Source organism: Chelon labrosus (assembly GCF_963514085.1).
Source record: "Chelon labrosus genome assembly, chromosome: 21".
Lineage (NCBI taxonomy): Eukaryota > Metazoa > Chordata > Actinopteri > Mugiliformes > Mugilidae > Chelon > Chelon labrosus.
This window is the reverse complement of record NC_140354.1, coordinates 14,861,364-14,877,072: the sequence shown is the minus strand read 5'-3', so window position 1 is coordinate 14,877,072 and position 15,709 is coordinate 14,861,364. Positions and strand designations below refer to the sequence as shown.

Sequence of the window (15,709 nt, the reverse complement as noted above, 5' to 3'; positions counted from 1 at the left end):
TTAAAAGATGTATGGAAAATACAAAAAAAAAAAGCAACAATCAAAGCGGCCTACTACTTGGAATTGAAACAGAGACATTTACATATGCGTACCATATACACCAACTCTTATTTGCCATCTAAAGTGCTATTTCCCTTCTATTGAAATGTTTTTTTTTTAACATGCAGAAGAAAATTGTTAATTATTTACACCATATTTGTCAAAAAACCCATTGTGTATAGATTACTTACAGTGCGTTTGAGCATATAATATTTAACATGAGAGGTTGCGTTAGTGCCCTCTGAGACCGTTATTGAAAAGAAAAATCCAAATAAAGAGTCTGAAAACATTTTTTTTTTTTTTACTTTTCTGTTCATCTAATCAATCATAATCACAGTCATCTGATGCTGTACTCTGGATCTTCGTAACCAAAACAGCAACAAGTAAGTAGAAGTAGTGAAGTAATACATGTTCCCAAATATCCAAAGCTGAATCGTGGAAATACTTAGATATCATCTATGCTGGTGAGCTAAAACTGGCTCCGGGGAGCCGGTTGATTCACTGATGTGAACACTGAAGACACAGCACTACACATCTAGTAGTATTAACATTCATCCACGACATTCAACGTGAAAACTCTTACAAAACGTGTCTGCAAAAAACAAAAAACAAAAAAAAAAGACAGTGGACTCTGGTGGGACTAAATTCCTTTGCAGCAAAAACTGTCACAAAACGTTATACTGCAGTGTCAAAAAGATAATCATGAAGCTACATGGATGAAAACGTCCATCAACAGGGCCCGTCTTTTGTCTTCAGCAAATCACAACCTTGGGCTACATTCACAGCTACAGGACGAGGTGGGTGAGGTGAAGGGGCAGCGGGACGATGGACTACAGGGCAACGGATGGAGAAACAAAAAAGGTTTATACCTCGCCGGTGCTGACTGACTCCGCGTCTCTGATCAGGCCAGATAGGAACTCGAGCTGTACAAAGAGGAGCGATCCCACACACGCCCCCACACATACAAATCCAAAGAATTGACTCGGGCGGGCTTTTAAGACCTGCAGCAGCCGGCACCTTTCATCTCCTTGTTCACGTACTCGTGGAGCTTGAACTTCTCGCTGGGATCTTTTGTGGACCTGTGCTTCAGCTCCCTGTGACAAAGACGGAGGAAAATATAGATTCGACCATGAATTGAGGTGGTAAGCTTAAGGTTTCTCTGATGCTTTATAGAGATAAACAACATGAAAACACACAGGAAGATAACTGAGTGTCGGTATTGTACATAAAAGCAACGCGTTTATGTGTTTGACAATAATATGCCCAGGTTCACTTACTGCTCTTTTTCTGTGACTTCCTCAAATTTTAATGAGAGCTTTGTTGAAAGCCTATAAAAATTGACGCTCCTGTTATCTGCACCCATGCACTTGTTCATAAAACAGCTCTAAAACAAACACAATATACTCATAGAATCCAGGGTAACAATATGTCACCACCATTAGCCAGTAGAGGTCAAAAGTCAAAGAGGTTTTTTATTGCCCTTTCAACCATATATAGCAGGTGCAGTACATAGTGAGATGAGAGGATATTCTTCCAGGACCATGGAGCTACAGGAAGACAAGGGACTGAGCATAAAGAGAGCGTGTGCAAGCCTATAAAGACAATACAAAACAGTGCCAACAGTACGAACAGTGCAAGAAAGAGAGACAGTGCAAAGACAAACAATACAAAACAGACAGTACAAAACACTTGGGAGTCAATGCACTTAAAAGGGAACCACTGTTTTTTACAACCTGAACCTTATTTATGGCATAAAATAACGATCGTTTACTCACCCATATAACTTTGTGTAATTTGTAGTCGTTCAGGAGATATATCTGCGTATATCCATATAGTGGGAGTGACTGGGGCACCGAAACGCAGCCTCTAAATAACGCATTATCTGCCGCGAAACTCGTTCATTTCACCAATGTTTGGTTGTATGATGTCATCCTCGTTGGATGATGTCATCTCTGAGCGCCGCGACGGTCGGCTTGTTTACCTGTAATTGGCTACTGCTATGATTCGTCCACAACCTCAGAATCGGAAAAATATTCAGCTATGTTGCAAAAAACTAGCATGATGATAACAGGTAACTCCGGACTCAACGTCAAATAGCACTAGCGTACAATAACCAAACATTGGTGAAATGAACGAGTTTTGCGGCAGATAATGCATTATTTAGAGGTTGCGTTTCGGTGCCCCAGTCACTCCCACTATATGAATATATGCAGATTTAATTATCTCCTGAAGGAATACAAATTACACAAAAGTTATATGGGTGAGTGAACGATCGTATTTTATGCCAGAAATAAGGTCCAGGTTGTAAAAAAAACAGTAGTTCCCCTTTAAAAAGACCCACAAAATGAAGAATGTAGGCAGGTTAGCTGGCTAGATGTGCGTCTTTTGGCTTAGATACAGTACAGTGTTGCCACACTGGTGTCAGTCTGAAAAATAGTTATACTTTTGAAACATTGCGCATTACTCTATTCCACTTCGAACACATCCAGGCATTTATTCATCGTCATCCGCCTATCTGAGGAAGTCTTGCACCAGCAACAGGCTAAGCCAGGTATACCTGACGTCTCTGTCCTCAGCAAGGTATTCCTGTTGCGGGGTCCCATAGCAATCTAGTCAATTCTGGGTCTACCCTGTGGGTGTCCTACACATCTGGAACACATTTAGCCTAAGACTCCAGTAAGACATACCAACCCACCTGAACAGCAACTTCTAGAGAGTTAGCCAGAAAAGTTTGCTCCTGCGATCAAAAGAAACTTGGACTGCGGCATCGAAACATTTAACCTCGCCAAAAAACAAAATCAAACAAAAAAAACACTGTCTGGTGCATTGCGACTGTAGTCGACCCTAGCTGTTCTTCTCGGGGGAGTTTTTATTCTGTGAAACTATATCCAACGTCAAAAATGTACTGCAGTGCTTAACAAAGTTTCTCTTTAAATGTATGTCCTACGTGTACTGAAATACCAAACATCTCTTCACCGGTCCCATTCCCCAACACTTTCACATACTCACTTGGCCACAGCAGTGAAAGCCAGCTCCACATTGAGACCTGACCTGGCGCTGGTCTCCATGAAAGGAACCCCAAATTCCTGCAAAGCAAGTCAAAGCAATTTAACTCCAGTTATTCATGCCAGCACAGCACACACCAACACATGTATAAAACATAACATTAATAACAGCCTCATACTTAATATGTATAAGGCAGAGTTCCACTGTGAAATATTTGTGCTGTGCGTTCGTTTGCTTTGGATAAACCAGCCACAAAAAGTGATAAATGTGTCTCCAAGCTTTTTTCTCTGCAGGGGAATTTATCTCTGCAGCCAGAACTGAGATGATAACTGATGTGCCTTTTCCTCTCCCAGCCTGAATTAAGTTACTTAGTGGCATTTTATGGCTCCCACTTCTGGGCTGCTTGGCTGCTTTCCATTTGGTTTTGTGCGGCGTGTTGCGAAGCGGTGATAGTATTTGCAGCCACGGCGAAGACTATCACAGAATTTGGGACTATGAAACTGGCAACGGTGAACTAGGTTTGTGCACAGAGGCATCCGTTTATAGAGTAAATACTGATTATGAGAAGGGAGAGAATACGGATGAGCGGCAAACCTTTTTTTGTTTTATCTTATTTGCTTGGATCTGGAACCATTTCCTCAAAGCAGAAAGAGACAAAGACACCTTTCTGTGATATTCATAATCCAGTCAGTCACTCAGATCTCCTTGAGGAAAATATTTGCCTTCAGTGATCACAGACATAAGGTTTGATTTAAAAAAAAAAAAAGAAAAACTATGGAGAAAATTTGGTCACGCTGTGTGGAAGCTCAAATCCATATTTTCTTCACTTCTCAGTTCTTTACCTTAGCAAGCCTCTCGCCGTCCTCCCGCTTCACCACCCTGTCGTGAGTAGCGTCAGCCTGATGTGACAGGAGAAACAAGGTCACATAAACCAGCAGGAAGCGCCGCTATCAGTGTTAAAACATGACATGCAGTACGTCCACCAACTGCAGAGGTTCACACCTCTCTGTGTCTTTCGTCCACAGCTTATATACTGTGTAAGCTTTTTCTGAACTGATGGAAGCTCTTAGGATGCTAATTAATAATTAGCATTAGCAATTAGTGTGGTGGTGGGTGGGAGGGAAAGTAGACAGAGCTTTGGAGCAGTGACATGTGTTTTCCACTGAGAGGGAGGAATGAAGAAATACAATTAACAGGACATTAGCCTGTCTCTCACTACTCTGACTTCCTTATTAGTGTCTCTCAAACTCCACTCGTCGTCTCCACGCAGCTTTGTTCGGCGTCTGCGGTTCTGTAATTTACGAAACGAATGGATGGAAATGTCGCCACATCCATGCGAGAGAGGCGCACCTTTGGCCTCATCATGTACCCGCACGAAACAACGTTTTTTTAGAACAAAGACCACAAAGAGAGAGCGGAGCTTGCACAGTTTCTGGTTTTGCTAAACTGAAGATCTCCTCGTCTGGCGAGGTGCTTCTACTGCAGGGGAGTAACAACTGAAGTAACAACTGCCGTGTAGCATGTTGGTACGATGAACCAGTTGGCATAGCGGGTAAACTGGGAGAAAGCAGTGTCTTTGTCCTGGCCAGTGTTCTCCTGATGGTAGATTCATGAACATTAACATTAGCCTTCGTGAAAGAGGCCTTTAGTTTCTTAGACGTTACCTTGGGTACTATTATGCAGCTTGCTTTTTGTTGGTGGATCAGCCTTGTGGAGTCGTCGGGCTTTGGATTTGTGGATGCCAACAACTCCATTAGACTGTGACAAATCCTTCATTTATTTATTTATTTTTTTATTTTTTAAACAGCACCAAGCACTGAATGACGCCCGAGTGTTTTTACATCGTTTGGAAGGACTTCTGAACACATGGACTTTAATCAGACCTTGAAATTAAGTGTAGTTACTTTTGCGCCTCGCAGATATGTAATATTGGCTCACTTTCCTGATTAAACAAATGCACAAGTATAATATTTCATCTTTATGTCTTTAATTCTTTATGTCATTTTCAACACTTCTGGTTGAATAGCAAGGCTATTCGTTTCTATTCATTGTTACTATACGTGAAATAAATTTTGGGTGATCACAAAAACACATAATTTAACTGACTTATGCTTTAAATTACATGATTACAGTTGGACTGTTTCTAAATGCAAAACTGCTATATAAGAATGTTAAACGACATCATGTAAAATGGTCAAGCAAAGAAAGAAACATTACAAACGTTATACTCCATATTAGTGACAAAACCTCAGTGTCTTGCCTTGTTTCCAAGCAGCATGAGCACCACATCCTGTTGGGCATATTCGTGGATTTCAGTCAGCCACGCCTGGCAAACACAAGAGAAGACAAAAAATAAAAAATAAACAAGAGACATTGAGGCATTTCGAAAGCAAAAGACACTGCGAGCATAAAAATCTAAAAACGAACGACCCGCGACGTACGAGACGAGGAGAAATCTGTTGTACACAAATGTAATGGGGCTCAGTAAAAAACAACCTTGTCTGGGACTTGACTGGGACGACCGTGAGCATTAAATCTAATAAGGTGAGGAGGAAATGGGGAGCGAGCATGGCTTTTAGTTGATGAATGTGATCGAAGGAACAAGAGCTTTACAGACATATGAGAAAAAGGGACGGGCAAAGAGATAAAGAGACTAAAAAGCAAGAGAGGGCTACTGTTAGGGCTGCTGTAATGGACATCATCAGTTTAATCAACAGTGTCTGCAGCATCCTTTTATAACTACAGTACGTACACAGGGGAATGATAAAGCCTTTGCAGGGGGAACAAACAGCTCTCCTGACTGTACGAGCTCTGACAGCAGCTGGACCGTGCATTCACTGTTAATGAGCAATTCATTAGCTCAGGTGAACACCTGCAAACCTTCCTGCTGAAGTAAAATCCCTCGTCTCATCTAACGCATGGCGCCTAATTGCACCCACAGCGCATCACTCCACACTGGATTTCTGACTGGCTGGTGATCAATCGGTCCTCTTCTTCAGTAGTCCCGCTTCAGAGCCGCTCCCCCTCCGACAGCTCCTCCGCAATTAATTCGGGTGATGACTCCGTGTTTGTGGAGGGATTTCGCTGAGGTCACCTCCAGCCAAAGGTCATGTTAAATAACAGGAGATGAGAGGGGCGATGTATTGGCAGTGCTGCCTGCGTGTGTCAGCATGGTGGTTAGGGGAGATGTGTCAGTTGTTATTGTTATCAGCAGGCATGGATTTTCTTGTTACGGTGAAAAATACTGAAAGAGGATGGATGTTTTGTCTTTTCCAGAATAATTATTCCTTTAAATGGTGTGATGATATGAACATCCTCCTTTTCGGGCACTCACAAGCTTGTAACTGGAAAGGTCACGGGTTGTGGTGCGTTTGCTGATGTTTTTCAGAAATTACGTGAATGGAACATACACCAATCAGCCATAACATTATGACTACTGACAAGAGAAGTTAATAACGTTGACCATCTTGTGACAATACAATGTTCTGCTGCTGAAACTTGCATTCATGTGGATGTTACTTAGACATGTCCCACCCACCTAGACCAGACCAGGCAATGACACTCCTTGATGGCAGCAGCCATCCCCAGCAGGATGCAGCCTGACACAGGCACACACACAAAATCGGTTTAGGAACCACTCAAAAAAAGATGAAGAACAGCTCAAGGTGTTGACCTGGCCTCTAAATTCACAAGATCCCAAACTGATCAAGTGTCTGTGTGATGATCCACAAAGGCCCCTCCCCTCAACCTATAGGACAAAAAGCCCCACTAACAACATCTTCCTGTTGCCAGACACCACAGGACACCCTCAGAAGGTCCATGTCCATTCTCTGATGAGTCACAACTGTTTTGGAGGTGGTCATAATGTTATGCCTGATCCGTGTATTATAATTTTGTTGTATAGTGTTTTTAAATGCTGACATTCCCAACGGCTTCATCCTTTCATTAAGCGTGGTCCAATTTGGTAACAAGCTAGTTAGCTCGCTAAGCTGGCTGCTGGACAACAACAGTTGCTCTGCAGAAGCAGAAGCAGCAGCAGTGTGAGTGTTGATGTTGCCTCATTATTTTTTCATGCATTTTTAGAACACACGACTTCCCATGTCAACACGAGCGTTTGAAGGCAGCATAACAGATATTGTCTCAATCGATTATAATTAGCATTGCATGACACTGCTCGCACGCGCAGAAGTGTGTAAATAAGATCTGCATTTCAACCAGCTACCATCCCATCATACCGAAACTTCAACTCAGACACACAAAGGCCGTTACAAGCGTTACTGTTCAAGACACAGATTCATTCCGAGTTGACTTTCTACACTGAATATTTACTCCAGCAACAAAAATTGAGTCAAAAACCAAATGTACTTCAGCTGTAGTCGATTACCCTCCATCTAAAACAGAATTTTCAAAATACAGATTGAAGAAGGAAAACACATAGCGCATAAATACCTGATTTCAATTCAAGGTGTGCACCAATGCTGTGGTTAAATCCTTGGGAGATAGATGCTTTTGTGATCAGGTAGACTAGAGTACTATCTAGTTATATCGGCTACATTTGTACAGAAGAACAGATTTTCCAGGAACTGCTCAGCTGTGCACCCTTCACGCTTTGACCTATCCTCTATTTTTTCATTTTTGTTTGTGCAGCCTTTAAACCAGGAGTTAATGAGGTCAGAGAGGTCTGGTGATCCGAGAAACCTGATTGTAGCTCTGAGGTTTCTATAGTCAGGTAATGAGCTCCACCTGTGCCGAGTGAGGGACAGTTTAGAGGACTGCAAGGGGAAAAGGTCTGAACCCTTTTGCTATTCAAAGAAAGATTCGAAAGAAAGAGAATGTGCATCTCTGGTGTTCAGCATAGTGCCAAAGGGGTAAAATGTTCCGGACGTGGCTGATTTTCGTCCAGGTTTCCAATCTCGCATATCGTTTAGCCAAGTCAATTGCTTCATCTTTGAAAATGGTTTCTTTTTGGCGTTTGTGTGTCATTTAAAAAAGATTTGTGCGAGATAAGCTCCATTTGGCGGAACATTTAGCAAGATATCGGCTTGTACATCAACTTTTGGTTATTTTACTATCTCCCAACTCTGCAGGCTGTCATCCTCCCACAACAGGTCCAAGCAAACCTCTGCGGGATACAATCTGACGGCTTCCATCTGAGTGATTCTCTCCATATGCTGCGATTACCGCTGATGAACCATAGCTTGTAATCAGATCATTTGGCTGTTTATAGCGCTTCCCCTCATGGGTCATTTCACAGATATAATCATTGATTCCAGATGACACTACTTGTCGCTTATATCCGGGAGGATTAAAGTCTCCTGTTGTGTTTACATCACAGAGCAGACGATGCATGCATTGATGCCACCAACAACAAAATGGTTGAGTGAATTAAATCGGTAGACAGAATTTTAATAGGTGACAGAAAAGGTTCAAGAGTTATTTTTTGTTTTGTAAGTTTTCTTTGCTAACTGTAACAAACTGTCCCCTCCCTAACCTGAAAGCAGCTGGAAATTGAAGCCTTCCAGTTTTTGAGTTGGCTGGAGAAAAAAGGCTTCTCGACGAAAAGTAAAAGTTGTATACGAAGCCTTGGTTATGTACCGTAACCCCAGCTTCCGTGAGTATAAGCATATCCCTCTAAGAACTGTAGCTACTGTGTTTATACCGCCATGTGCGCAGTCATGCCCTGTGCCCAAAATGAGCTTCTCTTATTTCAGCAATTACGGTATATAAGGTTCAGCTTGTGGGCCCTGTAGCTCAGAGAGCAATGTCAGTATGATTAGAACCTAGTGTTACAGAAAGTAACCAACGCTCTGTTTCGTATAGACCAATACAGCTGTTGCCTTTCTTATGAGGGCAAAGTTGAATGTGGTTAATGCCCCACTGTTGCGCCAAGGTCAACAAGGACGCAACCAGACGAAAGACAAGAATATAATGTGCAATGGGCAATTTCCAAGCCAATAGCTCTTCACAAATGCTGCTTGAGGAGATTGGGAAATTAAACACCATGCTGGTCACCATGCGGCTAATGTAAACATATGGGATTATAGGAAGACCAGCAAACAAGATTGAGTCTTGGCTTTGTACTAGTGGCGGACTATGGCTCTCAGTTTTCCGTGGTTGCCTCCGTGAACGTGGCCACAGGAGTTGGCGTCTGGTTGAAAGCTACCAGATGACTTCTGAGGAGGCCGCGAGCAAATGCAGCCGTTTTGTCGCCCACTCAGACCTCTTGCCTTTTTGGTGATACCCATTCATTGTTTATGAATGTAGCCATGTATTCTGGTAGTGCACTGCATTTCAAGACATGGAGCATCATGCTGGCATCCGATCATTTGCACAAAATTCTGGTCTTTGCAGGTGCATGGTGTTTTCAGAAACATTTGCTCATGCGATACAAGAGAAGGTTTCCAAATGTGCTGCCACGTTGGTCCAAAATTAAATTCAGGAGCAGACACACCTTATGCATGGGGTATAAATATTCTGCTTTGAGGCAGCGTGGCAGCCAGTGGCCCAGGAAACACTGCCCAGATAGAAGGAAGAAAAGATTCTAATAAATATTACAAAATATACGGATAAAAAAGTGTCGCGTAGTGCAACGCCTTTCAAAATAAATAGCTCAAATGAATCGATTTTGTACCTGCCCTAAATATCGAGCAGATAAATACCAGGCTCCAAAAAGTCTAATAAACTCAGATGCCATGGCTGAAGGAACTGGGCTGGGTTCATCTTTTATTCAAGACTAATACCAGGATCTCTGGCCAACTGCTCAGGGAGCTAAATGTCAATCACAATATGGCACGGTGTCAGAGGAAGTGATAAATTTCTCTGCTCATTGCCCTGGCATTAAAGTCCCCAAGTAGTGAGGCAAATCAAATGCAGCTGGAAGTTTGTTTTGCATGTAAGGGGCCAAATTATTTCTTCATCATTCCTCAGGAGATACCTCTTTCACAAATAGCACCTCTGATTCTCTGCTCTCTAGCTCTCAGACGAATTAAAATGCCAAGTTTAAAGGTTTGAAAAAAAACTTCGCCAGTGAAGTAATGATTAATTGGTTCTCAAATATTACGTTTCATAACGCTGCAATGCCGAGCGCGGAAGTTCACGAGACGATTCAAGGGACGATAACGGCGGCAGGGAGACTGACGAGAGAGGGAGAGACGTGGCAGAGAGAACGAGAGATGGTGACAGCAAAAGAGAAGACAAAGACCAAAGGATCCGTATCAGAGAGGAAGGAAAGTATAAAGCCGGGAAGACGGCTGCTGGCAGCTGCATCGTGACACTGGCAAGACAAGTTGTCACTGGCAAAGGCGCAGTGTATGAAGGTTACTTCTGATGTTGCCCTGTGTCTGTTTTTCTTTTGTTGTCAGAAAAACAGGCCTCTGTTCTCCTCCGGGATATCAGACCAGCCAAGTCGGTTGTTGGCGCTTCATTCGTTTATTCATTCATTCCTTTTCTTTCTTTCTAGATTGCGTATGAGCGTACACACATCTGTATCTTATAAAGTAATGATTAGCTGCGTTGTGGTGTTTCCATTGTAGTGACCATGTGCTGCAAAGTAGGGCCGTCACTTTGAATTAGAAACACGATCAGCCAACTGTTGAACCGGCTCAGATTCAGAATTCCGCTGAAAGTCGCTGTCTCAGAGCAGCAGAGGCAATTCTAAAATTCAATATCACATTCAATATCCTACTTGCCTATCCGTGAACTGCACTAACAAATAAGACATGGATACAAGAGAAAAAAAACAAAGTTTGCAGAAGGTGCGCTTACTCCAGTTTGGCTGTATGGTCAGAATAATGTAATGTAAATCCATCATATTTTTTACACAAAACGGGAGACTGAGCGACTCCCTCAGTCTGATTACGTTATCTGGAAACACTTCTGAACAGATAGACTCCAAATTGGCCTTGAAGTCAACAATAGAGGTTCACTTACGTTCGCATCTCGCGATTATCTCAGATATGTAATATTGGTATCATTTTCCAAAATAAACAAATGCACAAGTGTAATATTTGTTCTCTATTTGTCTGACTGGGTTCTCCTTGTCTGCTTTCATGAGTTGTGTGAAAATACACTGACGTTTTGAGTCATGTTTATGCAGAAAATTCTTTTAAGCAGCGCTGTAAATAAATGTAAAAAATCCCCTTTAATGAAGCACTATTTGTCTCACACTGTCTTTGCCAAATGTGTTTCTATTTGTCTACTAGTGCAAGAACCTAAAAGTCAAGTGATAGATCTGCACAGCCTCACTTCCACAAAATATGCATTTTTTTTTTCACAGTTTTGGGCTAAGCCTTTCTTTGCAGTGTTTAATATTTGACACTAGAGCTCATGAATGTTTCAGCAATACATAGACACTGAGATTATTATATTTAAGAAGAAACATCTGTTGCATATTGTACTTTCTAAAAGCTCTAGTGGAAAATGCTGTTTTGAGCCCTGAGGTGTGAACGTATTCATGTGACATCTCAAACGTTACTGAATGAATTGTCCTTATATTTCTTCAGGTTTTCTGGTGACTAACAACACATTATGCCTTCTTAGGATTAGGATGATCCTATAAAGCTGAAATTAAATCCCCTCAAGGAGCCTCGGAGTTTTTAAACACATGACCCAACTTTCCTTCTGTTGCACTCCTGTCTAAAGCAGATTTGCTGTGGGTGACGATGCTATTCTTGCCAGGCTTTGATCAGAGTATTACACAGAGATACAGAGGGGGGTAAAAAAAGTCTGCTCCAAACAACAGGCAGAGTCTGACTGAGCCGACCCAGAGGAGCACGCAGAGAAAGTAGGACTTCTCCCCTGAGAGAAGGTTTAGGCAGTGACACTGTGTCACTGTCTGACATTTAGGGGAAGGCGCGGAGAAATCCCGCCACGGTCTCGGCCATGTTGCACGCAGAGACAAATCCATAAGCATGATTTAATATATTTTATAAAAGCAACAACATTTTGACTTTGTGTATCCTTCTGCGGATTTTCAGAAGTTGAGAAGAAGCCTGCTGCTAGATGTTTCAAAGGCAACATGGTGTGTATCAAATATCTAATAAAAGAATTGAGTACGAAAACTTTTGTGCCATGAAAACTTCACAATATATATATATATAAATATATAAAAAACGATAACACTGACAACAGCAGCCTTGTAAGCTGATGTCTGTGGCCTGACAGGGAAGAGAAAAGCTTTTATGTTTATAAAAGAGCAGCTGACGCGTCGTATCTGCCAGCGAACACGGGTGTGCGACGTGTCTGGATGACTGATGTGCTTTGAAAAGCTGCAGTCAGAAGCGAATGTGAGCGTGAGGGAGAGTGATGCTGCCCTCCGAGCTGCTGCTGACCTCAACTTTTGTTTGTTTCGATTAAAGGTTTACGTCATTTTTGAGGAATTTCTAAATTAAATTTGAAAGACAGCGTCTTTATGTTTAAGTGACAGTTTTTCTTTATTTCACTTTATGTTAAATCACAGTTGAAAGAATTCGAAAACAAAGCAGAAATTATTTTTCCAAGCTTTCATTTTGATTTTTAAAGCCTGTTCTGGTGAAGATATCACCGGATGTTAATGTGATTGACAAGCAGCATCTGCAGATGAATTGGTTCTGCTTTAATGAATATCTTTCAGCAAGTACAAACTTTTTCTCTCCTTGGCTAGCTCTCAAACTACGACTACAATGTACATAAGAACAAATGAGTGTTAATAACGTAAAAGAGCAACATGCCGGGTTGAAAAACTTTGCTCAAAAAAACACTGCAGTTCCTCATGTGGCCACTTGAGGCTGGGTCCAAAAGCGAGTCAATTCCCACAAACCTCCATAGAAACCATATAGCTAGTTTCCCCAACATGAACTTTTACATAACACACACATTTAAATTGTATTAAAGGGGAACTATTGTTTTGTACAACATGGACCTTATTTCTGGCATAAAATCTTATTGTTTACTCACCCATATAACTCTGGTGTCATTTTTTGTCATTCGGGAGATATTTAGATCAACGTATTTCCATATAGTGGGAGTGACTGGGGCACCGACACGCAGCCTCTAAATAACGCATTATCTGCCTTAAAACTCGTTCATTTCACCAATTTTGTTATGATACGCTAGTGCTATTCCCCGTTGAGTCTGGAGTTACCTGTTATCTCTTATCAGACGTGCAACGGTTTGTTGTTCTTTGGCCAGCTGTTCCTCTCTCTGCCTCCACATCCTCCTTTCAACGAGCTCCTCATCTGTATACCTCTGGCTCAAAACGGTAAGGACGTCCATCATAAACAAAGTCGTCGTCCACAACCTCAGAATCGGAAAAATATTCAGCTATGTTGCAAAAAACTAGCAGTAGCAAATTAAAGGTAAACAAGCTGTGCGGGGTGCACACGGCGCTCAGGGATGACATCATCCAGGTCAGGCTGCATTGCGGTGCCCCATTCACTCCCACTATATGGATATACGAGTATCTAAATATCGTCTGAATGACAAAAAATGACACCAAATTTATATGGGTGAGTAAACGATCGTATTTTATGCCAGAAATGAGGTCCAGGTTGTAAAAAACAGTAGTTCCCCTTTAAGGCATTGCTAACTTGAATGAAAGGTGGGTGCAGTCATAAATACAGCTATCTGCTTGGGTGTCAACCATCCACCTCGACTCCACTTACACTCCATCAGCATTGCCCATTTCTTTTCCATTTAGGAAACATATGGCCACCATTACGGTCAGTTTGCACATCTTTGTATTCAGTCCATGCCTACTGAGCCATGTCTCAAACAAATTTAACATTTTTTTTTTGCACTCAGTAGCTTTTCTTTGTGCTACCAAATTGACCTGTTTAAGACACCTCCTTATTTGATTCAGTATCATATGTAGATTTAGTACGAGGTGTCAGTGATTCGGCAGGACTTTATGTTCCTCGTTGATCTTGTGCGTGAAACTGATATGCACCACACGCACAGTGAGAAAAACCAAAACACTGCATCAGCAACAAATGGTCAAAGTCGAGGTGTAATTGAAAGTTCCCCAACGCTGCCGGCGCTCCGCCCCGATGCCGCCGACATTGTGAATGGATCTGTGTTTCTTCAAACTATGAATGCATGAATATAAAGTGAATATTGATGAATTGTGAAGGCAATGATATGTGAGTGTGCAAAATGTCAAGTGTCAAGCGGAAGGCAGATTCACTGTGAAGGGGATGAATGGAAAAAAGACAAAAGTCATTAACCGCCAATGTGACACCTCGCTGGGTTTTTTCATTCTCTCACACTTAGACGTGTTTTTGAGTTTTTGATATTGCCGTACACATTCACCGTTCTCATTACCGTGACAACCTCAATGACGTCTGTGACATTTTTTTTTCCCCAGAGGGGGGTGTGGGCCACGCTACCTTCCTGTCAGTCGGGCTGATGTCTTGTCATATCTTGTGAACGCAATTTTTCACATTAAAATGCATTCTTTAAAAAAATAAAAAAATAAATAAAAAGACTCTTCATTTCCTCTAGAGACAAATGTTATTTCTGTGACAAATGGCCACGATAAAACAAATAAAATCCACCTGTGTGGGAGGAGTCTGACCTCTGCTGAGACGCTTCTACTTCTGTCATTACCCACAGAACAACGTCCTAGTTCACGTAATTATCTTAATAATCTTGACATGCTGTGGGCTAATTAACAGTAGTACAACTTCTTGTACAATAAGCTGCGTAGGCGGACAGCATCAAACATTCACAGCACTGTAATTTACTTAATTGTTCTGGTTTAGTCAAGCAAACCTTCAGCATCTACTCACTCATTCATTTTAACATACTGCAGTGAACAGTATTTTTTTTATTTTTTCATTTTTCCTTTCTTCTAATCAGCTTTTAGGAACAGCCGCGTAAATGCAGAGCAACTATTAAGCATGAGTGTAATTTTATTTGGAGAAGTCCAGTGGTTTATATACCACTCAGGGAAAGTGGAGAGTTGTTAGGGACAGATAGGTGTAGAATGGTAGAATGGTTCTAAATGTCTAGAACATAGACTGTATACAAAGATGGACTGCGGAACTGCTCCTCAAAAGTGAAGCCAAAACAAGTAGAGCTCCCCCTGGTGGCTGGCTGCAGTATAGGTCATAAGCTCCACCTCCTCCATGTTAGTGGATGGGACTCGGGCCAAACTAAAACACTAAAATACTCATCAAATAATTATTTTTCAAGGATGTTTTTTGTCATTTTAGGTAGTTAATATAATGTTGATGCATGTTCAAGTGTCAATTTTATGGATAGGTTTTGTTTTAGTTAGTTATTTGACGCTATAGAAACAGGATGTGACATACTGCAGACTACCAGTTGCCATGACAACCACTCCGTGAAGCGATCCTGCGGGACTGTGTGAGTTGTAAAAAATAAAAAAAATAAAATAAGTACAGTGTATAATCCAACATTTCCTTGTAACTGGTGGAGGAAGAGCAGATCGTAGTACTGATTAAACACATTGTGGGTCTGCGTGGCTGGCACTGCCCGTATCCCCGGGAAAATGGCGTCTGTTTGGCCAAGTGGCGACACATTGTCCATATTTATACAGTCTATGGTCTGTACACACAATACCTCATATCACCTGTGTTTGGGCAAAGACGTAATAACTCTCCACACCAGCAGGTGGCAGTAGTCAGTCTGAGAAGCTTGTAATAGAGGGGAAGCTAGGAAGAGC

General features: G+C 41.8%; 1 protein-coding gene across 1 annotated transcript in view; it reads right to left on the bottom strand.

Moving 5' to 3' along the window:
- Window positions 1-993: 993 nt before the first annotated feature.
- LOC311506500 (ras-related protein Rab-26-like) overlaps window positions 994-15,709 on the bottom strand; it is a 54,395-nt gene continuing 39,679 nt past the window's right edge. The window contains exons 6-9 of the mRNA XM_084570477.1: window positions 5,306-5,371; window positions 3,888-3,944; window positions 3,049-3,125; window positions 994-1,133 (exon numbers count right to left, since the gene is read on the bottom strand). Of these exons, the coding sequence (XP_084426603.1) occupies window positions 1,034-1,133; window positions 3,049-3,125; window positions 3,888-3,944; window positions 5,306-5,371 (300 nt within the window). The 3' untranslated portion in view covers window positions 994-1,033. The remainder of the gene's footprint in view (window positions 1,134-3,048; window positions 3,126-3,887; window positions 3,945-5,305; window positions 5,372-15,709) is intronic.